The sequence below is a fragment of the Perognathus longimembris genome, chromosome 20 (genome assembly GCF_023159225.1).
Source record: "Perognathus longimembris pacificus isolate PPM17 chromosome 20, ASM2315922v1, whole genome shotgun sequence".
Lineage (NCBI taxonomy): Eukaryota > Metazoa > Chordata > Mammalia > Rodentia > Heteromyidae > Perognathus > Perognathus longimembris.
The window spans coordinates 7,094,370-7,120,313 of record NC_063180.1 but is presented as its reverse complement, the minus strand read 5'-3'; the positions used below and the strand labels follow the sequence as shown (position 1 = coordinate 7,120,313).

General features: G+C 43.4%; 1 protein-coding gene across 1 annotated transcript in view; it reads left to right on the top strand.

Moving 5' to 3' along the window:
• The window catches only part of Cfap221 (cilia and flagella associated protein 221), a 110,700-nt gene that overhangs the window by 72,755 nt on the left and 12,001 nt on the right, over nt 1-25,944 (top strand). The window contains exons 18-21 of the mRNA XM_048369377.1: nt 587-694; nt 782-913; nt 19,092-19,250; nt 20,415-20,506. Of these exons, the coding sequence (XP_048225334.1) occupies nt 587-694; nt 782-913; nt 19,092-19,250; nt 20,415-20,506 (491 nt within the window). The remainder of the gene's footprint in view (nt 1-586; nt 695-781; nt 914-19,091; nt 19,251-20,414; nt 20,507-25,944) is intronic.

Sequence of the window (25,944 nt, the reverse complement as noted above, 5' to 3'; positions counted from 1 at the left end):
GAGGCAGGCACTCTTGCCGCTAGGCTATATCCCCAGCCCCCAATTGTAGTTTTGAAAACAAAAGTATTCTGTAGCTGGGCACCAGTGGTTTGCTCCTGTAACCCTAGCTACTCAAGATGCTGAGATCTGAGCTAGACTGGGCAAGGAAGTCCATGAGACTCTTATCTCCAAGTAACCACCAAAAAGAAAGTAGAGGGGTAGCTCAAGTTGTAGAGCACCAGACTTGAGCAAAAAAAGCCAAGCAAGAATGTGAGGTCCTGAGTTCAAGCACCAAGACCAGCACACACACACACACACACACACACACACACACACACACACACACACACGGAGCTTTCTGGTATATGTCTACTTTAAGCCATATATTATAAGAAAGAAATCACCAACTCTGATGTTGTGAAGACCAGAATAGGATTCCAGGAGGCTCGATGTCCACACAGAGAGAGACCACAGTCTGACGGGCACCTCCTGGTGCTTGGTCAGTTTTGCCATTGGGCATTGGTTGAGAGAACCATCAACAAACCATCTCAACAAACAGTAATGAGTCCATAAGGATGTTGAATCTGTTCTCTTTTTGCATCCCCAGGTTCCTCAACTGTACAAAATTAAGGGATACAAGCCATTCTCTGTCTACAGGTCTTCAAAAAACTACAGATCCCAAAAGCTTGCTCGAAACCTGAAGCAAGGAGCTGAGGTAACACGTCCCCCTTCAAGAATCATTCTTACCTTTCCCCTCTTGTCCCAGTCTCAAAACTGACAGATGGCTCTGGGTCATTCACAGGACGAAGTCACTACCATCATAGCACTTCCAGACCAGGAAACCACACAGCTCTCTGGAAAGCCATCCATCTTGAGTATGAAGCCTCCTGAGGCCTTGGCCACGGGGCTAGAATATGACCCCCTGTATATTTTCGTAAGTAACAACTGGCAGGTCTTGTGTTCCTTCATTTCCACCCTTACTCCATCACAAAAACAGAAGTTTTAAGGAGATTATTTCTTTCTCATTGGAATTTCAAGTGCTTGGCTTTGTTTTGTTTTGTTTGCTGTTGCTGATATTGTTTCAGTGCTGGGATTTGAGCCCAGAGCCTTACATATGCTAAGTCCATACTCTATCACTAAACTATACCCTTGGTCCTAGAATTCCTAGTGTTTAATAATACCTCACCTTTGAAATTGTCATTTATTGTTTGGAGAATACCAGTGTTGCTCATCTTTTAATAATTCCAGCACTTACTTTGGCAGTACTTGAGGTTTAGAGTCAGGATCTCATATTACTAGGCTGGTGCTCTACCACTTTAGCCATATTTCCAACCATGTCTTGGCTGTTTATTTTTCAGATAAGGCCTTGCTCTGAGTTGTGACCCACCTACTTTAAGCTCCCTATCATTGCTAGGATCATAAGTGCATACCATCATGTCTAGATTCCCTTTGTGGAGATGGAGTCTCACCAACTTCCTGCCTGGGCTGTTCCAGAATCACAGTCCTCCCAATCTCAGTCTCCTACATTGCTTGGAACAAGAAGCATGTGCCACTGCACCAAGCTGTGTGTTAAGGTGGGGGGTCTCATGAAGTTCTTTGCCTGGCTGGCTCAAATTGTAATCCTCCCAATAATAACCTCCCACGTAGCTAGGACTATAGATGTGAGCCACTAGTGTCCAGCTTAGAGAATTTATTTTTTTTTTTTTAAATTTTTTTTTATTATCAATTGAACATAAATTTTTTTTTTTACAAGGTGCTGTGCAAAGAGGGTGCAGTTACATAGTAGGGCATTGTGTACATTTCTTGTGATATCTTACAACCTGTTTTCCCATCCCTTGTCTAGGTCAGGTAGACCCATATGCAGTATACAATGTATCAAGCACATATACAGTGTTCACAGACTTGGTCTCTACTGTCTCTCCATCTCCCTTTGTTAACAGTCATATATCAGGGAGATCATGCCCCTTTGTTTTCTGTGTTCTAGGCTTGTCTCACTCAACATTATTTGTTCGAGTTCTGACCATTTCCCTGCAAATAACAATATTTCACCATTCCTAATCGCTATGTAGTATTCCATTGTGTATAAGTACCATATTTTTTGGATCCATTCATCTGTGGAGGGGCATCTGGGTTGTTTCCAAATTTTGGCTATTGTGAATTGTGCTGCGATAAACATGGAAGTACAAATGTCCTTTTGATATCTTGGGTTTTGCTGTTTAGGATAGATGCCTAGGAGTGGTATGGCTGGGTCATAGGGTAGGTCTATATTGAGCTTTTTGAGAAACCTCCATACTGTTCTCCAAAGTGGCTGTACTAATTTGCACTCCCACCAACAATGGAGAAGGGTTCCTCTTTCCCCACAGCCCCTCCAGCATTTGTTGTTTCCTGAGTTCAGAGTATAGGCCATTCTAACTGGGGTGAGGTGGTATCTCAGGGTTGTTTTTATTTGCATTTCCTTTACTAGCAGGGATGTTGAGCATTTCCTCATGTGTTTCTTTGCCATTTTTATATCTTCTCTTGTGAAGTCTCTCTTTAGCTCTTTTGCCCATTTCCTAATAGGTTTATTGGGCTTGGAGGGGCTTAGTTTTTTGAGTTCTCTGTAGATGACAGATATCAGGCCTTTGTCTGTTGCTGTGCTGGTAAATATCCTTTCCCATATCGTTGGCTGTCTTTCTATTTTGGTGGCTATGACCTTAGCTGTGCAGAAACTTTTTAATTTGTAGTAGTCCCATTTGTTGAGTCTTTCCCCTATTTGTTGTGCGCCTGGGACTCTATTCAGGAAGTTCCTTCCTGTGCCTATAAGTTCTAGTGTCTTTCCTACTCTGTCCTTCAGTAGTTTCAAGGATTCAGGTCTGATGTTGAGGTCCTTGATCCATTTTGAGTTGATCTTGGTGCATGGTGATAGGCTTGGGTCTACTTTGAGTTTTCTGCATATGGCTGCCCAGTTCTCCCAGCACCAGTAGTTGAAGAGGCTATGTTTATTCCATTGTATGTCTTTAGCTCCTTTGTCGAATATCAGTTGGCTGTAAGAGTGCGGTTTTATTTCTGGGTCTTCAATTCTAATCCACTGGTCTTCCGATCTGTTTTTATACCAATACCATGCTGTTTTTGTTATGATGGCCTTGTAGTAGAGCTTGAAGTCTGGTATGGTGATACCTCCTGCACTATGTTTTTTGCCTAGAATTGCTTTGGCTATTCTAGGTTTTTTGCTGTTCCATATGAATTTATGGATTGGTTTCTCTATTTCAGTGAAGAATGTGGCTGGGATTTTGATAGGTATTGCATTGAATTTGTATAACAATTTGGGCAGTATGGCCATTTTCACTATATTGATTCTGCCTACCCATGAGCATGGGAGGTCTTTCCATCTCCTTGTGTCTTCTTTGATTTCCCTTATTAGATTTTTGTAGTTTTCATTGAATAGGTCCGTCACGTCCTTGGTTAAGTTGATCCCTAGGTACTTTATTCTTTTTTTGGCTACTGTAAATGGAATCGTTTCCATAATTTCCTTTTCTGTTTGTCTATTGCTGGTGTACAGAAAAGCTGCTGACTTTTGTGGGTTGATTTTGTATCCTGCTACTTTGCCAAATTGGTTTATTAGATGTAGGAGTTTGGGTACTGAGTTTTTTGGGTCCTTGAGATATAAGATCATGTCGTCTGCGAATAGGGATAACTTGATTTCTTCCTTGCCGATGTGGATCCCTTTGATGTCCTCCTCTTGCCTTATTGCTATGGCTAGGGATTCCAGTACTATGTTGAACAGAAGTGGGGAGAGTGGGCATCCTTGTCTTGTTCCTGTGTTTAGGGGGAATGATTTAAGTTTCTCTCCATTTAATATGATATTAGCAGTTGGTCTGTTGTATATGGCTTTTATTGTTTTGAGGAATGTTCCATCTATTCCTGTTCTCTCCAAAGCTTTTAATAGGTATGGATGTTGTATTTTGTCAAAGGCTTTTTGGGCATCGACTGAGATAACAATGTGATTCTTGATTTTAGTTCTGTTTATGTGGTGAATTACATTGATTGATTTACGGATGTTGAACCATCCTTGTGACTGAGGGATGAAGCCTACTTGGTCATGATGTATGATATTCTTGATCACTTTCTGGATCCTGTTAGCTAATATTTTATTGAGGAGCTTTGCATCTGTGTTCATTAGTGATATTGGTCTGTAGTTCTCTTTTTTTGTTGGATCTTTGCCTGGTTTGGGGATGAGTATGATATTAGCTTCGTAGAATGAGTTCGGGATTTTTCCCTCCGTTTCTATTTCGCGGAAGAGTTTGAGGAGTATTGGAATTAGCTCCTCACTAAAGGTTTTGTAGAATTCATTGGTGAATCCATCTGGGCCTGGGCTTTTCTTAGTAGGGAGGTTCTTGATTACCTCCTGTATCTCACCGTAAGTTATTGGTTTATTTAGTTGATTTATTTCTTCTTGGTTCAGTTTGGGCAGTTTGTACTTCTCTAAGAATTGATCCATTTCTGTAAAATTATTGTTTTTTGTTGAGTAGAGGTTTTGGAAATAGCTCCTTATGATTGTTTGAATATCGTGTGTATTTGTTGTAATTTTTCCTGTGGAGTCCCTGATTTTACGAATATGAGTCTCTTCTCTTCTTTTTTTTGTGAGTCTTGCAAGGGGTCTGTCAATTTTGTTTATTTTCTCAAAGAACCAGCTTTTAGTCTTATTTATTTGTTGAATGGTCTTTCTATTTTCAATCAGATTTATCTCTTCTTTAATCTTTGTAATCTCTCCCCTCCTAGTCATTTTAGATTCTGTCATTTCTTGTTTCTCCAGTTGTTTTAGTTTCATCGTGAGGGTATTCACCTGCTCTGCTTCCATTCTTTTAATGTGGGTACTGAGTGCAATGATCTTGCCCCTCAGTACTGCCTTAGCTGTGTCCCATAGGTTTCTTTGTGATGTGTTTTCTTTGTCATTGTGGCTTATGAATTCGTTGATTTCATCTTTAATTTGATCTGTGGCCCAAGTGTTGGATAGCAGCGTGGGGTTTAGCCTCCAAGAGTGTGTATAGGCTCTGTGGTATCCTTTGTTGTTGAGGGTTACCTTTAATCCACTGTGATCAGATATAATACATGGGATGATGTCAATTCTTTTGTATTTGCTGAGGTTCTTTGTGTGGGCTATGACGTGGTCTATTTTGGAATATGATCCATGGGCTGCTGAAAAGAAGGTGTATTGGGTCTCTGTAGGGTGGAAGGTTCTATATAGGTCTGTTAGATCCATTTGGGCAATGGTGTTATTTAGGTCCTCAGCTCCCTTACTAATCCTCTGGGTGTTGGATCTGTCTCTTGGAGAGAGAGGAGTATTAAAGTCACCCACTATGATTGTGTTTGCATCTATCTTGCTCTGTAATTCTGTGAGAATTTGCTTGACATATGTCGGGCCTCTTTTGTTCGGTGAGTATACATTTATCACCGTGATGTCTTGATTCTGGATTTTTCCTTGTATCAATATGTAGTGTCCTTCTTTGTCTTTTTGAGTGGACTTTAAAGAGAAATCCAGCTTGTCTGAGATCAGGATGGCTACACCTGCCGTTTTGGTGGGTGCATTTGCTTGGTAGATCTTGCTCCATCCTTTCATTCGAAGCCTGTTTTTGTCCCTTGCTGTAAGGTGGGTCTCTTGTAGACAACAGATGTCAACTTTTTGCTTGCGGATCCATTCTGCCAGTCTGCTCCTCTTGATCGGGGAGTTTAAGCCATTTATATTTAAAGAGATCAAGGATAAGGGTGTTTTTTCTCCTTCCATTTTCTTGTTGGGCTGTTTTTTCCTGTTTTTTTTTTTTTTTTTTCTTCTTGTCTTTAGTGAGCTTGTGTTTCTGCTGGACTTTGGCTATTGAAGTTTCTTTCTGAATCTGTCTGTGTGTCTTTTACGATCTCTGTTGGGTGGGCTTCCCCTCTTAATATTCGCTGTAGGGCTGGTTTTTTATTCACATACTCCTTTAGCTCCTCTTTGGTGTGGAAAGATCTGGTTCTCCCTTCGAATGTGAACTCCAGTTTCGCTGGATATTTGATCCGAGGTTGTAAATTGTTATTCTGAAGTACTTGGATGGTGTTCTTCCACTCACTTCGAGCTTGGTAAGTTTGTGTGGATAAGTCGGATGTTATTCGAATCCTCTTCCCATTGAAAAAAGTTTCCTTCTTCGCTTTGGCTGAATTCAGAATTTGCTCTTTAATCTTGAGGTCTGTAGTCTTGAATATTATGTGCCTTGGGGTGGTTTTCCTGGGGTCTGGCCTGCCAGGTGTCCTATAGGCTTCGGTTACCTGGATGGGGTCCCCTGTGAGATTGGGGAAGTTTTCTGCAATAACTTTATTGAGAACATGATTAAGCCCTCTGCTCTGATATTCGGCTCCTTCTTCTATTCCAATTATACGCAGATTATATCTCTTGTCTTTGTCCATTAGTTCCTGGAGTAATCTTCCCTGAAGCTTCACCTTTTCTTGGAGTGTGGTCATTTTCTGGTTGTTGTCAGCTGCTTCATCGTCCAGGCGAGAGATTCTGGATTCCATATGGTCCACTCTTTGTGTTATGGTTTCAATTGCGGAGTTTATGGATGTCAGAGAGCTATTCATGGTTGTCATATCAGCTCTGATCGTGGAAATTTCTTCCTTTAAAGAGTTGTATTTTAAATCTATTTTTTCATGCATTTCAATTCTCAGGGTGTGGAGATTTTCTTTAAAGGCGGCTTGCATTGTATCCATTTTTGCTTCCATTTCTTTAAACGAGGCTTGCATTGTATCCAGTTTTGCTTCCATTTCTTTCTTGGCTTCCTGGGTGTCCTTCCAGATTTCCGCTCTAAACTCCTGGAATTGTTTTCTGATTTCATTTCTGACGGTTTCGATCATTCCTGTTAACATGTCCTCATTTGCTTTTTTATTCTCCATCTCCTCTCCAGTCGTGCTGCTTTTTGGAGCTGGCGAGTTGGCTTGTCCTTTGATGAACTGAGTTATGTTTCTTTGTGATTTGCGCATCTGGAAGTCTGTGTAGATCTTCCCTCCCTTCTGTGTAGGCGTGTCTGCGTCAGCAGGTGCTGTCGCTGTGGCCCCGCCCACCAGTGCAGGGCACGCCTATCAGAGCGGGCCCTTTCGCCGGGGCCCCGCCCTCCTGTGCACTGTGAGTCCCCTACAACAGGCACTTAAGTGGGGTCTGCCTCCCAGAGCGAGCCCTGGGTTGTTGGGTTGTGCTTGCGCCCTCCCGCGAGTCCGTTGGGTGGGGGAAGCAGTATGTGTGGGGCCCAGTGGGATCGACTGTCCGGGTGTGGCTTGGCACCCTCAGACCTCGCCTCCGCTTCGAGGAGGGGGAACGAGATCAGGCTCAGGTGACCCTGCTGGGCTGGTATTGCCCACCAGCGCCTGTGATTTTAGTTGTAAGAGTCCGCAAGGTCTAGGCGCCTCGGGTGGGGCTTGCCCTGCCGGCCGTCCCTGGCCCCTGTTGGGAAGGGGACGGGGCCGGTTCTGCCAGTTCAGGAACCTTTGGGGGCTTGGGGCTGTTCCGCCCTTCCCCTGCTAGACTGGCTTCCCAGTGCCTGCTGGGAGCTTCCCGCCTGATTTGGGGAATCTTTGTTCCCACGGGAGTGGGGAGGGGGAGGGAGGGAGATATATCGTCTTTGTCGGGCTTGGGTCTCCCGTTGGGGGAAGGGATTATGGGGGACTCACTTTTGCTGCTTTGTGTGTGTGTCCCGCACCGCCGTTGGCCCTTCAGGGGTTGGCGAAGTGTCGTGGTGGCTCCCCCGTTCCCTCTTTCTGCCGCGCTGGGTTCCCTTGTCCGAATCCGGTGTGGACCCGAACTTCTCGTCGCTGCTGGGTGTGTCTTGGTCCGCACCCTGTTTTGTGTCCGTGGGGTCTCCCGCTATATGGATTCTGCGCTCCTGGCAACCTGTCTGCCGATCGCCGGGTTTCCCTTTCCCAGCCTGACCCTGTTTGGGCCAGGGCCGGCTGGTGGGGGGAGGGTGCCCCGATTAATCTCCGGCTCCGTGTAGGTTTTCGGTTCTTCTTTTTTGCTCCTTTTTGTTTTCCTGCGTTTCTCCACTGCTTCTGGATGCTGGTTTTGCTGGGTTCTTGGTGGAGTGTTGGGTGTTGGAGTTCCCAGCTCGCTATTCAGTTGGTGCGAGTCGGGGTGCCTCCCTATTGTCTCGGCGCCATCTTTCTCCCTAGAGAATTTATTTTTAATGATAGTAGCTTTATGATCTTTTCTACTTCTGTGATATAGGCTTATATATTTTCTATGATATGTATCTATAGGCCAAAGAAGAAGTCAAAGGAAAAGGAAGTATTTTAACTGAAAGTTTTAAATTTTAAAATTAAAATGAAAAATTGTGTGGAATTCAGAGCACTATACACTTACAATAGAAGTAAGATCTCAACTTAATGTCCTACATTTGCCTTTTAAGATGTTAGAAAAAGAAGAGGCAGAAGAAACCCAAACTAATCACAGATAAGAAATTATAAGGGGGCTGGGAATGTGGCCTAGTGGCAAAGTGCTCGCCTAGTATACATGAAGCCCTGGGTTCGATTCCCCAGTACCACATATATAGAAAACGGCCAGAAGTGGCGCTGTGGCTCAAGTGGCAGAGTGCTAGCCTTGAGCAAAGAGAAGCCAGGGACAGTGCTCATGCCCTGAGTCCAAGGCCCAGGACTGGCAAAAAAAAAAAAAAGAAATTATAAGGATCTGACTGAAAAAAATAATTATTTTTAAATAGAGAAAACTGGTTCTATGGAAATAAAATAAAGTGGATTGATTTCTAACTTAAGTGATCAGAGAACAAATTATCCAATGTCAGGAATGAGAAAAGTGATATTAGTGTATATTCTACAGATATGTTGATATTGAAATTCAACAACTTAAGTTAAATGTGCATATTATTTAAAGGCACAAACTATGAAATGTTGTTCAAGAATAGATAAATAATCTAAGTAGCTCTATGCCTATTTTAGAAATTTAATTTGTAGTTTAAAATTTTCCACAAACAAAACTCCAGGACCAGATCCCTTAAGGAGAATTTCAAAAAACAAAATAAAAGAAATAAACAGAAAATGTAAGCAAATTTAGAACAAAAAAATATATTCATTTATATGTATTTGGTCACTTGATTTTTTTTTTTTTTTGCCAGTCCTGGGGCTTGAACTTAAGGCCTAAGCACTGTCTCTGGCTTCCTTTTGCTCAAGGCTAGCACTCTACCACTTGAGCCACAGTGCCACTTCTGGCTTTTTCTATATATGTAGTGCTGAGGAATTGAACCCAGGCCTTCATATATGCAAGGCAAGCACTCTATCACTAGGCCATATTCTCAGCCCTGATCACTTGATTTCTAACAAAGGCCAATGATAGTTAACTGAAGAAAAAGTAATTTTTCCAACAAATACCAATAGAATATTTGTATATCCACTTATCAAAAATGAAAATAAAAGAATTTCATTCTATATTTCACACCAGTTATGAAAACACAAAATAGACAATATGTAAATTAAAATTATAAGACCTAAACAAAAACTCATAGGAGAGCTGGGCACTGAAGGCTCATACCTATAATCCTAGCTACTTGGGGATTAGCTATATTTGGGGATTCATGTTTGAATCCAGCCCAAGCAAACAAATCCAGGATACTCATCTCTGATTAGGCAGCAAAAACTAGAAGTGGAACTGTGACTTAAAGTTTTAGTGTCAGCCTTGTATGAAAAAGCAAAGCAAGAACAAGAGGCCCTGAGCTCAAGACCTAGTACCAGCATACACAGTGTGTGTGTGTGTGTGTGTGTGTGTGTATACACACACATACATATATATAGGAAAATCTTTGTGATCATGTATTTAATACAATACCAAAACATAATCCAAAAATGGAAAAATATGGATTTTGTAAAAAAAAAATTAAGGATATCTAATTTTTACAAAAATAAGATTTCTGCTTTCCTACAGAAATTGTTAAAGCTAGGCTTCTGTGGCTCACACCTGAGATCCTAGATTCTTCCATGCTGAGATCTGAACAATCCAGCTTCTAGCAGCACAGGCAGAAAGGTCCATGGGACTCCATCTCCGGTTAACTAGCAAAACCTTGGATTAAAGGTGTGGCTCAAGTCCTAGGGCACCAATTTAGCAAGCACAAGCTTGTAAGTTTAAACCCTAGTAGTGTCAAAAAAAAAAAAAACTGTGTTGGAGCAACTTCAAAGAAATTAGAACTCTGACAGGGATGTGAAATTGACCAGCCCAGACAAAAAGTCAGACCCTATCTCAACAAAGAAACTAGAAACTGGGTATGGTGGTACATATCTGTAATTCTAGGGACTCTGGAGACATAGGTAGGAGGATCACGTCCTAAGGCTGGCCCCAGATAAAAACACAAGGTCCTATCCAAAGACATAACTAAAGCAGAAAAGGCTAGGACCAGGTTCACAGTCCTGAGTTTAAACCTCAGTGCTGCCAGACAAAAAGTTTAGAACATCTAAAGTAGAGACAGTAGATTATTGGCTGCCTGAAGGTAGGTGGATAGATGAGTATGGAGGCACAGAAAACTTTTAGAGGTGACAGAATGTTGTTATTCGTATGGTGGTGATGGTTTTGTAGTGATAGCTTATACCAAAAAAAAAAAAATCTCAAATGGTATACTTCAAATTGTGTCATTTATTGTATACCAATTATAGATCAATGTAGCAGTAAAAAAGAAAGAAAAGAGACAAAAAGAAAAGGAAGTACTGATGACAGGCAGTCAAGCATTATTATGAAGTGTTGGGGTGATATCTGTGTGTGGAACCTGGAAGAGGGTAGGTGGCTCTGGGGAGAATTGTGTAGAAAAGGTGGACTCTGTGCACAAGCAAACGGTACAGGTGAGAGAATGGGAACACACAAGACACACACCATTCAAGGAAAATAAAGGTAATTATAAACTCCAGGGGGAAATAGCAACTGAAAATTCATATAATATCTTCAAAGTAAGAAACCAAACTAAAACTTCAGGTGGTTTTTAAAGAGCTGGTAGAAAATTTTTAAATGGAATCCATTTGGTCATTATACCAGAGCTCTACTCCAATGATGACTCAAGAGTCAAATTTTGAAGTGTATGTGTGTGTGTGTGTGTGTGTGTTATTGGGGGGGGGGCGGTGGTGCTGAGTGAAAGGATATGTCCCAGCTGTCACGGACAGAAGAAGGTTCATAAGGAGTTTTATTAGTGGGACCATATCTCTCACAGGGAGAGGGAGCAACATGGTGGCTGTACTTTATCCAGGTGGCAGCTTCTCTCTGGGGCTAAAGGGAAAGTAGGTAGGTCTTTTTTTTTCCTTAGTTTTGTTTTTTTGCCAGTCCTGGGGCTTGAACTCAGGGCCTGAGCACTGTCCCTGGCTTCTTTTTGCTCAAGGCTAGCACTTTTCCACTTGAGCCACAGCACCACTTCCGGCTTTTTCTATATATGTGGTGCTGAGGAATCAAACCCAGGTCTTCATGTATAGGAGACAAGCACTTTTACCACTAGGCCATATTCCCAGCCCGGTAGGTCTTAAGAGTGAGTATGAGTGGCTCATTAGGTATGGGTGGATCTGGGGCCTAATGGGAGGATCTGAGGACCTGAGGCGGGGGAAAGGCTAACATTCCCCATTTGTTGTTTATTAATAACTGGGGAGGGGTACCAGGCCGGGAGTATGGGCAGAGATTGTTTCTTCCGGAGCTACTTCCTACTGTAAAGGGGCGAAATAGGGGTCCCTGATTCGTCGTTTGGCCTGGTACCATCCAAAAAGTATTTGCTTGACAGTTTGGTTGGTAAAGGTCCTCATCATCTCCATGAGAAGGGTTATCAGAGCCAATGAGAGTCATGGTCTCCTCTGGCTACCTCCTGAAGCTTGGGAACATCAAGGAGTCACTGGGGCTGGGGTCTTCAGGATCCAGAACTGCGCTGGGCAGAGCAGTGTAAGTGAAACCTCCAGTTTCCTGTAGTAACAGGATGGCCTTGAACTGCAAGTTCCCAGGTGGCATCCTAGGTGAGAGATGTTATCCTGTTAAAAGAAACATTTGAAAAGGTCAGGCAAAAGGCTGACAAGTTCATAGGACCAATTAACATGAACAACATGGGAGAACACACCCTGGCCACAAGCCAGAAAAAGTTCCATTTGGAGCATAAACCCAATTGTGGACCATTACAAGGAAGGAGGAATAACTGGACTGGGGGCAGGAAGGGAGTGTTTAGGGGTATTTTGGGGGGCAAGTAGGTAGTGAACTGGTTGGGAGTAACCAGTCAGAGGCTAATATATATACAAATAGCAAGTAACAAAGGCAAGAATGCAAGTTCCTTTCCAGAGGGAAAGGAGACAGGTATGGACATTAGGTGGGCAAGCAACTATTCCTCTTGATCTCCCAGCTCTGATTACTTTTGAAAGGGCAAGTTTAAAGTGACTCCATTTAGGACATGATTTCATCTCCTCTTATTCCTTTCCATGGTTCCTCGTTGTCAGGACTGACCTTGTCCTGCAGGTCTAGGTGCTCATTGCTTGGATAGCTTGTCCCAGTTGGCATTCATGGGGTTTGAACTCAAGGCCTGGGCACTGTCCCTGAGCACTTCTGCTTAAGGCTAGCGCTCAAACCACAGTGCAGCCTCCAGCATTTGGCTGGTTACTATGATATGAGTCTCTTGAGCCAAGCTTCCAATCTGGCTCTTTGCTGGTTTAGTTGGGAGATGAAGTTTTAGAGGGATTTTTTTTCTGCCTGGGCTGGCTTTGAACTGAAATCAAAGGAGTCTAAGCCATAAAAGCCCTTTTTATTTCCAATTAAAGCAACAAGGAGAACAATAGGAGTAGAGCTTATCTGTAACTCAGTTAAGAATTGCCCAACAAATACTTGCTAGAGTTCTGTAATGACAAAACTCAGTAGATGTGATAGGAGTCTTTAAACAACAACTGACTTGGCACTTTTTTGCTATTTACCAAAACACATCTAACTGAAAAAAATAGCATAAAAATAGCATAAAAACCAAATCATATCATTTGTTTGCATATATATATATATATATATATATATACATATACATACATACATACATATCCCTTGTTGTCTAACTTGTGGGGATTAACATTACCGGCAGATGGAAGAGAACACAAATGAATAATAAGAAGGGCAACAGGTCAGAACAATGTAAAAATCTCAGCTTCAGTGGATCTGAAGTGGCTTGTGTCTTCCATCCTGAATTAACAGGCTTAGGCATGTGTGATAGAGTCAGGAAGGAGAGATGAGTTGGATCTGGGCAAGGCTGCAGTAGCATCTCTCAATCCCTTCGATGGATTGTCACACCTCCTGCTGGGTGGCCTGCAAATTTCTACACAGACTGGTTAAAGACATTTGAAATCTCCCAGTATTCCCTGGTTGCTTACTCTGAGTACTCTGGCTTTTGCAGGCTAGTGCCCTACTGGTTTAAGCAGAGTGACAACTTTAAAAAGATTTTAGAAGTCTTCTGCCTATAACCATCTCTTGCAAGTACAATCTAAAATTCACAGTTGGTCCTCATATTCAAACCTTTTCCCAGTCACAAAACCCACTCAGTCCAAAGCCCAACCAAGTCTACTCTCTGGAGCAGTCACAACAGTTTCTGAGACATGGAGGGGGAAGACACCAATGCTCAGGGCCTGAGCACTGTCCCTGGCTTCTTTTTGCTCAAGGCTAGCACTCTGCCACTTGAGCCATTGCACCACTTCTGGCCGTTTTCTATATACGTGGTGCTGAGAAATCGAACCCAGGGCTTAATGTATATGAGGCAAGCACTTTTTCCACTAGGCCATATTCCCAGCCCCGTTTTTTTTTTTTTTTTTTTTTTTTTTTTTTTTTTGGCCAGTCCTGTGGCTTGGACTCAGGGCCTGAGCACTGTCCCTGGCTTCTTTTTGCTCAAGGCTAGCACTCTGCCACTTGAGCCACAGTGCCACTTCTGGCTGTTTTCTGTATATGTGGTGCTGGGGAATCTTCACAGGACCACCATCAGTGATTTCTAGATATGGCTAGACAGGCATTGGGAGACACCCATGCTGAGGAGGGTACAAAATTCACTTCATTTGTTCCCTGAGCATTCTCTCATGCAAGAGACAGAATGAGGAATCACCAGTAATGAAGCCAGGCAGTTTGGGAACAGACTGTGGAGGCAGCTTCCTGTAGCCACCAACCACCACAGCCCACGCAGCTAGCACACATGTCGACCTGCATCCTGACTCACTATTAACTGCATCCATTAAAGCAAAATATCAATCCTGAGTCAGGAAAATCAAGGTCAGCACCCACATCTGCACACTCATTCCAAAATTACTCTGGTTCCTTGATCTTAAGGAGTTTATGAGAGCACAGGAGAGAAAATGGAGAAGCAAAATCTTAGCCTATTTTACCAAAGAGTTGCCAGGATCAGATGTACATTTGACTTTTAGCATAGACGGACATAAAGAATAACACGCTGGTTTTACATCAATGTGCTTACACCATGTGCTGCATATCTGAACTTTTTGGAGTTTTTCTTAGACACATTTGCTTGGACCCAAACATGATTAGTTGTTGTTGTTGTTGTTGTTTTGGCTTGGAGTCAGGTGATTGGAGTCAGGATTGCCTCCAGGCTGTTTACTGTGACTCCACCAACAGGCTGCAAGGAACAGTTTAATGCAAAACTTAAGTTAAAATAGGAGTCAAAAAACAAGTAATTTGGAAACTATGATGACAGTTTTTACATATTTTACCCACAGACAGACAGACACTTGTGCACAAGCTTTGGGGAGCGCTTAGATTTTTTTTTAATTGGCCATGTATATTTTCTGGATTTCTAGTGGCAAAATGACATTATTTTGCCCGTATTTGAGAACCACATGGTCAGTTAGAAAACAAAATAACTTTTCCAGCAAACAAAAATTTCCACAGAAATGGAGAAGCCACATTTTGATAAACCAATTGAGCTCCAATGGGGAGCTGATGTGGGATACTATGACCAAAGAAGGTCCAGGAGACAGGAAACAGGACACGAACAGAACATAGACACATGGCAAGACACCTTCACCTTTGAATGTTTGAATTGCAAGGCAGCAATTACAGAGGTCAGGGGGCAGGGTTACAGGGGGCTTGAGTTTCCACATCCCTGCCCTTCCTCTAGGAATTCAGCTTGCCAATTACCTGGGCGGGGGTGGGGGGGTGGGGGGGGACGACTCTCCACCTCCAGGACTCTCCACCTCCAACAGTTTTTGGAACCTTGATGCCAACCAAGATGGCGCTTGTTAAATCCAATTCTATTGTCCACCACGTAGTCAATGCTCGAGAAAATTTAGGATTTGGCCAACAACTAGCAGAATTTAACAGAATCTCCAAACTTAACGTTGATAACAAGAACAGAAAACCTCGAAGTAGATGTTAAACAAACACTGGTACCTTTGGAAGCTGGTGCCAGCCCATCTTATATCACAGGCAGGCAGGCAGAGTTTAGAGAGGAAGAAAGAGAGAGAGAGAGAATTCCATCTTCCAGAGCACTCATAGAAGTTATGTAAGTCCTGTAAAATATCAGGGGTCCAGTGTCCCATGAAGGGGCCACATGGAGTTCCAAATTTGGGACCAAATTTGATTGCATGAGGCTTAAGATTTGGCTCAAATTTGAGCAGCTTTCCTGAATCATTTTAGATTGTCCCCACCCTTGATGAATGACCAGCAGAGCTGAACTAGAGATACCCACCAGCGTCCCAGTGGGGCTCTGTCCAGTTGATTCCAAAATGGAGTCAACTGTGAGGGAATAAACAGAAAATTGGAGTCGTTACCCGCAATTGCTGATTCCCTTGACCTAGCCCAGTGGCTTATGGTCCCCTGGAGTGGGGCTCGGAACTTGGCATCAAGATTTCGGTCAGTGTGGCCCAGTGGCCTTACAGAAAATTGAATCCGAGTCCCCTGCTAATGGTCACTTACCCTGGTTTAAATTCAAATCTGTCATTGTTGTGGATGGAAGTAGAGCACTTGGTCAGGAGAAAGTTACCTCAGTGGTCCTCTGGGTGGGCTTAGAACAGCAGAATAGGTCCTGGGGGAAGCTTGGACCCCCCAGAAATGGGGGAGCAAATCCACTGGGGGGCCTATCCTGGGTTTCAGCACCAATGAAAGGATATGTCCCAGTCATCCCAGGGGACCATGTGGAGACAGTCATGGACTGGGCATTCATGGAGAAGAAGGTTCATAAGGAGGTTTATTAGTGGGGCCATATCTCCCACGGGAGAGGGAGCAACATGGTGGCTGCACCTTATCCAGTTGGCAGCTCCTCTGGGACTAAAGGAGAAGTAGGTAGGTCTTAATGGGGAGTAGGAGTGGCCCATTATAGTTCTAGGGCAGGGAGTTTAGGTATGGGTGGATCTAGGGGCTAATGGGAGGAGCTGAGGACCTGTGGCAGGGGAAATGCTAACATTGAGGTTACAACCCAGAACTTTGAGCCTGCTAAGCAAGGCAAGCACTGTACTATTTAGTTGCTTCCCTGGCATGATATTGAACCTTACACACACACACACACACACACACACACACACACACACACACACACACACCCTATAATCCAGGTCTTCAGTTGGCCTTATGGAAAAATATTCACACAGAAAAAAAAAAACAAGTGCTATTTATTAGTCTTCAACTTTAGAAACAACCAATGAGCGGAACATAAAGCTCTTGACTATGGTTCCAGATTGTGATTTTCATTTCATCTGAAGAGAAGATGAAATACTCAAAAACAGTGAAACAAAGCTGGTTGCTAATAACCTAACACCTATAATCTCAGTGATTCAGAAGGCAGAGATCCAGAGGATTGAGATTTGAGGCCAGGCTGGCAGAAAAGAGTCTCCATCTATAATTAAGACTGGCTTGGAGTTGTGGCTCACATGGTATAGCACCAGCCTTGAGCAAGAAAGTGGAGTAAATTCAAGCCCTGAGTTCAAATCCCAGTACCTGAAGAAAAAAATAAGACAAGCAACGGGTGTCTAAGTGCATCATTTCAAGTCACTAAGGTCATTTGCTAGGAAGAATAATTTTTAAATTGGCACAAAGGAGTTTGGAAGAGTATTGTGTTCTTGAGCCAGTATTTACCTTGCATGGTAATGATTTAGTATGTACAGTATAAGGTAGATCACCAGGAAATAGAGGGCAGGGCTAGGAACATGGCTCAAGTGGTAGAGCTCTTGCCTAGCAAGCATGAAGTCCTGAGTTCAATACCCAATATCAGCAAAAGAGGAGACAGAAGAGGAAGAAGGGGAAAAGATGGAGGAGGAGAAGGAGGAATGGAAGAATAAGCATAATAAGAATAATGGTGGTGGGTGCTTGTGGCTCATGCCTGTAATCCTAGCTTCTCAGGAGGCTAAGATCTGAGATCTGAGATCACAGTTCAAAGCCAGCTGGGGCAGAAAAGTCCCTCTGAGACTCTTATCTCCAATTAACCACTCAAAAACTGGAAATGGAGCTGTGGCTCAAAGTGGTAGATCACTAGCCTTGAGAAAATAGCTTAGAGACAGTGCCCAGGCCCCTGAGTTCAAGCCCCACAACAGACAAAAAAAAAAAAAAAAGAATAATGTTTAGGGTTAAGGTCATGACCATCAAAGGTATGAAACCCAGAAATAAAAGAGAGAGCTCCTGGGCTATGAAGACAGAAAGCGCTACAGGAGCTTCTGCTTGTAATCATAAACATGTGTGGCCTGGGAGCCACTATCATTACATGCAGTACTTTGAGGAAAACTAAAATTAAAATTGTCATGGATGATTGTTCTGACCTCTTAACTCTATCAGTGGTGGCCACCCAGGGGACCTGAGGTAGAGAAACTATTGAAAACAATGTTATCACCATTGTAGAAAATCTGTATTCATTACACTTGGCCCAAGGCCACGCAGCTCCTCCTCATTCTTAAAGGCACCTGGGTGACTTGCCCTCCCCTGGTACTGTGCCCCCTCTGCCCTCATGGCTACCCCCATGGGGTATGACCGGCTCATCCCCATGGCACTGTCTCCTGATATGTGCGTGCCTCATTGAGGTGTGGCTTGTTTCCATATACTGTGGCCATTGCAGACACCCTCCGTGGGCTTTGTCCCCTGCCCGCCCTCATCCTTCACATCTGGGCATTCAGCAGAAAGTCCCCTCAGTCTTTCCCCCAGACCTTGTCCAGATCCCAGGTCCTGCACCCACAGTCGCCCCAGCATTCCTGACTTATCAGCACACCACTTCCAGGCCCTCCATACCCTGCATCTGGGAACTGGAATGTCTCCTCAGTCTACAGATATTTACACTGGGGGTGGGAACATTTGGCTCTTGGCATTGAGATTAGGTTTGCCTAAGATGAAGTTTAGGGGCTTTTCTAACTGTTAAAAAATTATATGTGTGTATGTGTGTGTACACACACACACACACACACACACACACACACACACACACACACACCACAGAAACAAATGGAACATAATCTCAGCTTAGTGGTTCCTAAAATTCTGAGATTAAACAACTATGTCAGGAAGAGCTATGTTGTTTGGGACAAGAGTACAAGATTCGTTGTGCAAACTCTGGAAAGGACATTTGAAGGTCACATATTTTAGTATTTTGTTATAATTGCTCTGCATTTCAATTAGTTCTTCAGGATATTAGTATTTTTAAAAAATTTAAATCTCCCTTAAAACCAGATACCCCATCCCCTTGGAGCCATCCTGAATTAAAACCGTTACCACAATAATGTTAAATGTTGACATTTCCTGATATACCAAATGTCATGGCCTTTGTCATCTCTTTAGCATAGTTTCTAAGAGGCTATTTTTGTTTTCAGACTCAGAAGTTTATTTGCTTTCTTTGTAAACCAGTTTGCTAATTTAATAATTCCCTAATTCATTGTAATTAGAAGCAAATACTTGAAGTTGTTCCGAGCTGTGATTTCATTTACACTTGATTCCACTGAGAGCAAACCCAAATAGAAGAAGCTCTTACACCGGAAAAGTGGCAATTCTGCATAACTAGGACATCTTAAAGCATGGCCACTTGAAGAAATCTTGGGTCTCCTGCCTCTCCTTCTAGACAGTTTGACATGGAATCCAATAATGTTAGCACTCACAGGAGCCCATCGTAGGCCTGGCATGGAGATGGGTAAGCAAAAAACCTTTCTCTCTTCTGCAGAATCCCAATCCAGGATTGTTCGCTGTGATGCACCCACTGACCTACGTAGAAACTTTGATCGATTACCATCTGTGCTCTCACCCCAAGTACAAGTTCACGCAGGAGTGCCATGAGGGGTCCAGTATTCCCCTTACCCAGAAGCAGTTTCTCCATCACACGGTAAGGACCTCGCTCAGCTCACTGACAGAGGTGGCCTGGACCGCAGGGAGGGGCCAAGGGTGAGCACAGAGGACCAGAGCTGCAGACCACACATGGCGATCTCACCTCCTGCTAGGCTAGCCCTAAAGAGCAACAGGGAAAGCTGGGCATCAGTGTCTCATGCTTATAATCCTAGCTCCTCAGGAGGCTGAGATCTAGGCCTCATGGTTTGAAGCCAGCCTAGGCAGGAAAGTCCATGAGACTCTTATCTCCAATTAATGGCCAAAAAGGTGGAAGTGGAGCTATGATTCAAATTGTAGAGTACTAGCTTTAAGCTATAAATCCCAGGGACCGTGCCCAGACCCTGAGTTCAAGCCCTAGCACCTGCACATACACACAAAGAGTGGCAAGGAGAATAAATGCCACCTTTGTCCCATCCACCCTACCACCTTGTCCAGTCCACACCCACCTCTTGGTTGGCTTTTGTCAACACTTTCACTGTTTTCCCTGTAAAGAGAATTGTTCCCTCACTCCTTACCTCAGCCACAAGATTTATATCCCTTCTTATTCTGACCTCCTCTTACTTTGATCCCTCCTAGTACAGAGATCCCAGCATACAACAGGGGTCAGTGGGACAAACACACAGAAGTGGCTACAAAGAATTCCTTCCCCCATGTGACCAGCCTGCCCTGATATCTAGAGGCACCTCTTGAGATTCTCCTCAAGACTCCTCAATGAATCTCTCACTCTGATTACAGCCCAACTTGCCTCCTCCATGTGTGATGACTTGGGTTTGTACAAAGAACTTGACTCCCTCCCTCTCCCACTGCCTTTAGTTATCCAGCCCAGGTTATGGCTCCAAAGACCTCTGTGGGCTTTGTTGCTGGCGGGAGCAACTCCAAGTTCATTAGCATGGCCCATAAAGCCTTTGGTGGCTTGGGACCAAGAACTGGAGGATCTTGATTTAAAACCAGCCTGAACAGAAAAGTCCAAGAGACTCCATCGCCAATTGACCAGGAAAAAGAAAGACTGGAGGCAGTGCCCGTGGTAGAGTCAGCCAAGTACCAGTATACAAGCACACGCGCACATACACACACACACACACACACACACACACACACACACACATTGCTAAATGAAGTCTTTCCTCCTCCTCATGTGGCTCTATATCTGTTACTGTTACAGGACATTATCCCTGGAATCATGCAGTGGAAGAAGTTCCAGCCCGTGGTGCTCTCCTCCATACCAGACTCCTCTAAGATAGAGACGATGCAGAGGTAAGCCTTGCTATCGTCTGTCTCCCAGGACGTCATTAATCCCACACGTTAAACAAGCTAAAAAATAACAACGCTGTGTCCAATCAAACTTTGCAAATGTAAGTGTAAGCGAGGTTTGCAAGTCAGAGAGATAGGGTGCTGTACTCTTGATATTTCTATTTTGAATTCATCTTAATCAAAAAATTGTCAAATGAATTTGTCTTTTTTTAATTTTTGTCAGTTGTGAGGCTTAAACTCTGGGCCTAGGCTCTGTCCCTGAGCTCTTTTGCTAGCACTCTATCACTTTGAGCCACAGTGCCACTTATGGTTTTCAGGTGGTTAACTGGAAATAAGAATATCACAAACTTTCCTGCCCAAGCTAGCTTAATCCAAGATCTTCAGATCTCGGCCTCCTGATTAGCATTACAAGTGGGAGCCACCGGCACCCAGCAAATTTGTCTTAAGCAAAGTTATCTTTGCTTAAAAAGTTGCTTTACACTTTTGAAAAAGTGGTGTTGCAATGGCTAATTGACAAGTAGCACTTCAGCACAAGTGGACAACTAAACAGTAGAATTCAGCTGAAACACTCATGGTCAGTTTTTTATGTTTCTAAAATTAGCCTCTGGCACCCTCCACACACCCAATTCCAAAGGACCCACTTTCCTCTTCATCTAGTGTTCATGGGGCCTACCTATCCACAGGCACACCTCAGCTCTATGCACAGCCTGGAGCTCAGCCTCAGATATAGAAGAGGTAGGTGAAGATACTGTTGGGTCACAAAGGAAGAAATTTAGAGTAGATACAGTTTTGCTAATCCAGCTAGTTAATGTTTTTTTCAAAACTCTAAGCCTTTTCTTTGTCTGATCAGCATCTACCTCGCAGCCCTTGAACTTCTTCCATCAGCCCACTGTCCTTGTAAATGTAGCTATTTCAATACTGATGCAGGAGCGTGACAAGGATCCCACAGTGATTTGCAGCAGCCATCACCTTCTCTTTCAGTGAGGCCCCATCCCTGAGATGGTCAGAGAAGCTGAGCCCTACTGACCAAGATCAGCAGGACATCTTCCCCCTCCCCCAACTCCCATCATGAGTTTCAATCCTCTGACTTAGAAACACCAAGAACTCCACACCCACAGGAGCTGTGGGGTCAGCCACACTCCTCCACTACCCTTCTGGGCCCATACTTTGGTCAGTGAGGCAGGATGGGGCTCGTTGTAAGTGCACTTCTCAGCCTTGGTGGTTGTTGTTGGGTTTTTTTTTTTATTTCTACTAGGTGATGATCATCATATCATTTGTCCCTTCTGAGACTCAGGCTGGGTTTTGACACTGGTGGGAGGTGGGAGGAGTGTGGACACTTCATCTGACTAGGGTGTCTAGAGGTAAGGCCTCTGGGAATACTACAAAAGGTCATCAGGGTCAGGCCCATGATTAAATCCTGGTGGCCTTAGACGAGCAGGGAAAAGCCCAGTGGACACTCACTGTCTGTCCCTTGCCATGTGTTGACCTGAGCCACCGCAGATCACTGCCAGCAAACAGGCTCTCATCAGATGCAGCCCCTCAACCTTGAACCACAACGATGGACCAAAGATCTTCTCTTCGCACCTTATCCAGTTCATAGTACTGAGTTACACTGAGACATTTACCCAGTGTTCGGCCACTCCACACCCACTGTCTGTCCACCTCCTGTAGGTATGCAAGGTCTTTAGAATCCAGCCTGCGACCCTAGGACACTCGACTTGACTTCTTCCTTCATTGCCAGACAGAACAGCTCCCCTTGATTTAAGGTCGATCCAGTTGAGCTTGGTGCTTCTCCATTCCTCTCTGTGCCTGGAGATAAATAAAAAGCGCCCAGCATGTGACTCCATTGATCCATCCCTGTTATATTGCTCTGTTCCTTTGTCTTCTCAAACTCAGCATCTCTGTTCTTTATTTTAATTCACTTTTTAAAATTTGAAACCTCCAGGGGGGAGGAGAAGTGGAAGTGTAGAAAGCAGGAACCTTGGCATCAGAAACCTGCCTCTGATATTGATGGCTGTGCCCCCAGCTCTCTGCAATTGGGCAAGTCACTTTCTTTCTGGAGATCCTTGAATAATCATTTCCTCACCTGTGACATGGGTGATGGTGTCATCACCAGACTATTGTGAAGACTGAAATTAAATGGTCATGCAAAGCTTTGTCTAGCATCTTGGCTAGATCTTGCATGCATTGGTTACTCACTCTTCAACATGCTAAACCTTGCTATCACTCCAGTGCCACCAGATGTAGCCTGCACCACTGCAACAGACTCCTTTCAGCTGGGAGTCGGACTTTAAAACTGCCCCATGTATAATATAGCTGGGCATACTGGTGTGTGCCATTTTTCACCATATGGGAGACCAAGGTGAGTGGGACAGTGGTTGCATAGAAAGCCTTGGAAGACAAGTCCTTGAAACTCCATCTCAATGGAAGAAATTGGGCATGGCATGGGCACCTGTCATCCCAGCTATGACAGAAAGCCTAAACTAGGTGAATTAGCCTGAGAAAGGAAGAAAGACCCTATCTCCAAAATAACTAGCACAATGAAGGACTGGAGTCATGACTCAGTGTTATCTGACAAGTATGGGGCCCTGACTTCGAACTGCAGTACCACCAAAGGCGGGGGGGCGGGGAGGGGAACTTGAGGGTGGCTGAGGCTGTAGCACAGTACTAGAGGCCTTGCCTAGCATGCTCAAGTCCCTGGGTTTGATGCCCAGCACCAAAACCAAAACACTTGACCCATGTAAATAATACGCCTAATGTGGTCTGAGTCTTTGGAGCCCAATGAGGGCTGGTCTCCTGGCTCACACCTAGTGCCCTCTTGCTGTATTCTAGCATAGGAAGGATGAAGGCAGTACTCTGAGGCTTGTCTTCTAAAGGCCCTAATCCCAGTTGTGAAGGCTCCACTCCATGACCCAAGTACTTTCTAGGCCTTCCACTCTAACTACGATCACTATCACATTGGGGGCTGGATTTCAATTTACAACTTTGGGGGATACACAAACATTCATACTGTAGAAAGTTCCTACACATCCATTAATGACTTTTCAATCAGTGTCCATTTTGCTTAGATTACCTCCTATTACTTATGAGGTTTCTCTTGTACATTTTGACCCTGAGATTTATCTGCATATTATTAAACCATGCAATGTGATTATTTAGCATTTATTTATTATAAGTTCTTTTTAAATTATTTTAAATTCCTAAGAATAATCAAAGAGTTACTGGTTTCTTTACTCATTAGTAAATCAGAGAGATTTTATTGAGTCTTCAGACTTCCATAAAATCTAAGATTGAGTAGCACCCAAAGAAATGGTAGTAACTCATACTTATAAACTGCTCAGGAGGCTAAGACGTTTGGATTATGGTTCAAAGCCAGCCCAGGCAGAAAATTCTGTGTGGCTCTTCTTATCTCCAATCAACCAAACACCATCAAAAAGCTGGAAGTGAATTTGTGGCTCAAGTGGTAGAGTGCAGCTTTGAGTAAAAAGGCCAAGTAGGACCTTGAGGCCCTGAGTTCAAACCCTGGTACAGGAAGGAAGGAAGGAAGGAAGGAAGGAAGGAAGGAAGGAAGGAAGGAAGGAAGGAAGGAAGGAAGGAAGGAAGGAAGGAAGGAAGGAAGGAAGGAAGGAAGGAAGGAAGGAAGGAAGGAAGGAAGGAAGGAAGGAAGGAAGGAAGGGAAAGAAAGGGAAGGAAGAAAGAAAGAAAGAGAGAGAGAGAAAGAAAGAAAGAAAGAAAAAGAAAGAAAGAAAGAAAGAAAGAAAGAAAGAAAGAAAGAAAGAAAGAAAGAAAGAAAGAAAGAAAGAAAGAAAAAGGAAGGAAGGAAGGAAGGAAGGAAGGAAGGAAGGAAGGAAGGGAGAAAGAAAGAAAGGAAGGGAAGAAAGAGAAGGAAGGAAAGGAAGGAAAGGAAAGGAGAAAGGAAAGGAAAGGAAAGGAAAGGAAAGGAAAGGAAAGGAAAGGAAAAAGGAAAGGAAAGGAAAGGAAAGGAGAAAATTACCTAAATCCAGCACTTTCTAAGCTTTCATATTTTGTAGATGATTACACTATTCAGAAAAATTTTGAGAACTGATTTAGGGTTAGTCAGTTTTCCTTTGTCAAGTGAGGACATTAATTTCAAACCATCTACCACCATAAAATTGAAAATAATATATTTACACCAGGAAATGAAAGTAAGGGCAACATGGTTTGACAACGTATGAATTAATTCGTTCTGCTTTGTGGGACCTCATGGTCGTTGCAGAACAGCCTGGTCCCTGAGAAATGGCCCAGGCCCTGCTCTCACTCTTCTCAGGCATCCCATCAATGACACGTTCTACAGTTTCGGAGGGATCTCTGATTAGAAGCAGGGTTCTTTATGGTGAAGTCAGTAAACAGGGCTGGCCTCTGGGTAGTGGGGTTCATAATCTTAACAGACATACAAGGACACATATACACACACATGTACATACCTGTGCATATGATCACACACAGTTACATACGTTAGAAATCATAAGTCTACACCAGTTCTGTCCACATTCACAGAATTAGTGCTGGCTTTCCACCCCTCCATGTCTCCATCTCCTCTGTTCAGCACTGCAAGAGTCCTGGCTATAACACTCTTATTTCCTAATATTATAACCCACTAAAATTGCTTCAGAATTGCCTCATGCATAATCATTTTAATAAACAGACATAAAAATAGAGCTCACATTTATTTACAATTTTCCTCTTACCCTCATCCCACTCAGATACCATATTATAAGTCATTTGTGTTATCTCTATGTCTCTGTTTCACTTCTTCCTATCTTTTCCTCTGTTGTGATTATGAAATTATTTGTTTCTATTTGCTTTCTTTCTATTGCTTTTTTTTTTTTTTTTTTTTTTTTGCCAATCATGGAGCTTGAAGTGAGGGCCTGGGTGCTGTATCTGAGCTTTTTTCTCAAGGTTAGCACTTTATTACTCCAGTAGTTTACAGGTCGTTTACAAGAGTCTCGTGGGTTTTCCTGTCCAGGTTGTCTTTGAACCACAGTCCTCAGATCTCAGCCACCTTGAGTAGCTAGGAACAGGTGCCTGGTTCCATTTACTTTCAGCAGGCAGCCTTCCTCACACATGGGAGGAAATCATTTTCCTACTGGATATGCACAGGTATCATTGTTTACTGTTCTAGAAATTTCTCCCACCAAATTGTTGGTGTCCTACTGATGTTCTTTCTCCTTGCTATTATGTGTTCAGTTTTTATTTCTTTAGCATCATTTTTTAGTGTATAAGAAGCTAGGCGCTGGTGGCTCACTCCTATCATCCTAGCTCAGGAGGCTGAGATCTGAGGATTGCGATTCAAAGCCAGCCTGGGCAGGAAAGTCTGAAAGACTCTTTTCCTCAATTCACCAGCAGAAAACTCTAAGTGGCACTATGGCTCAAAGTGGCAGAGTGCTAGCCTTGAGCAAAAGGAGCCCAGAGACAGCACC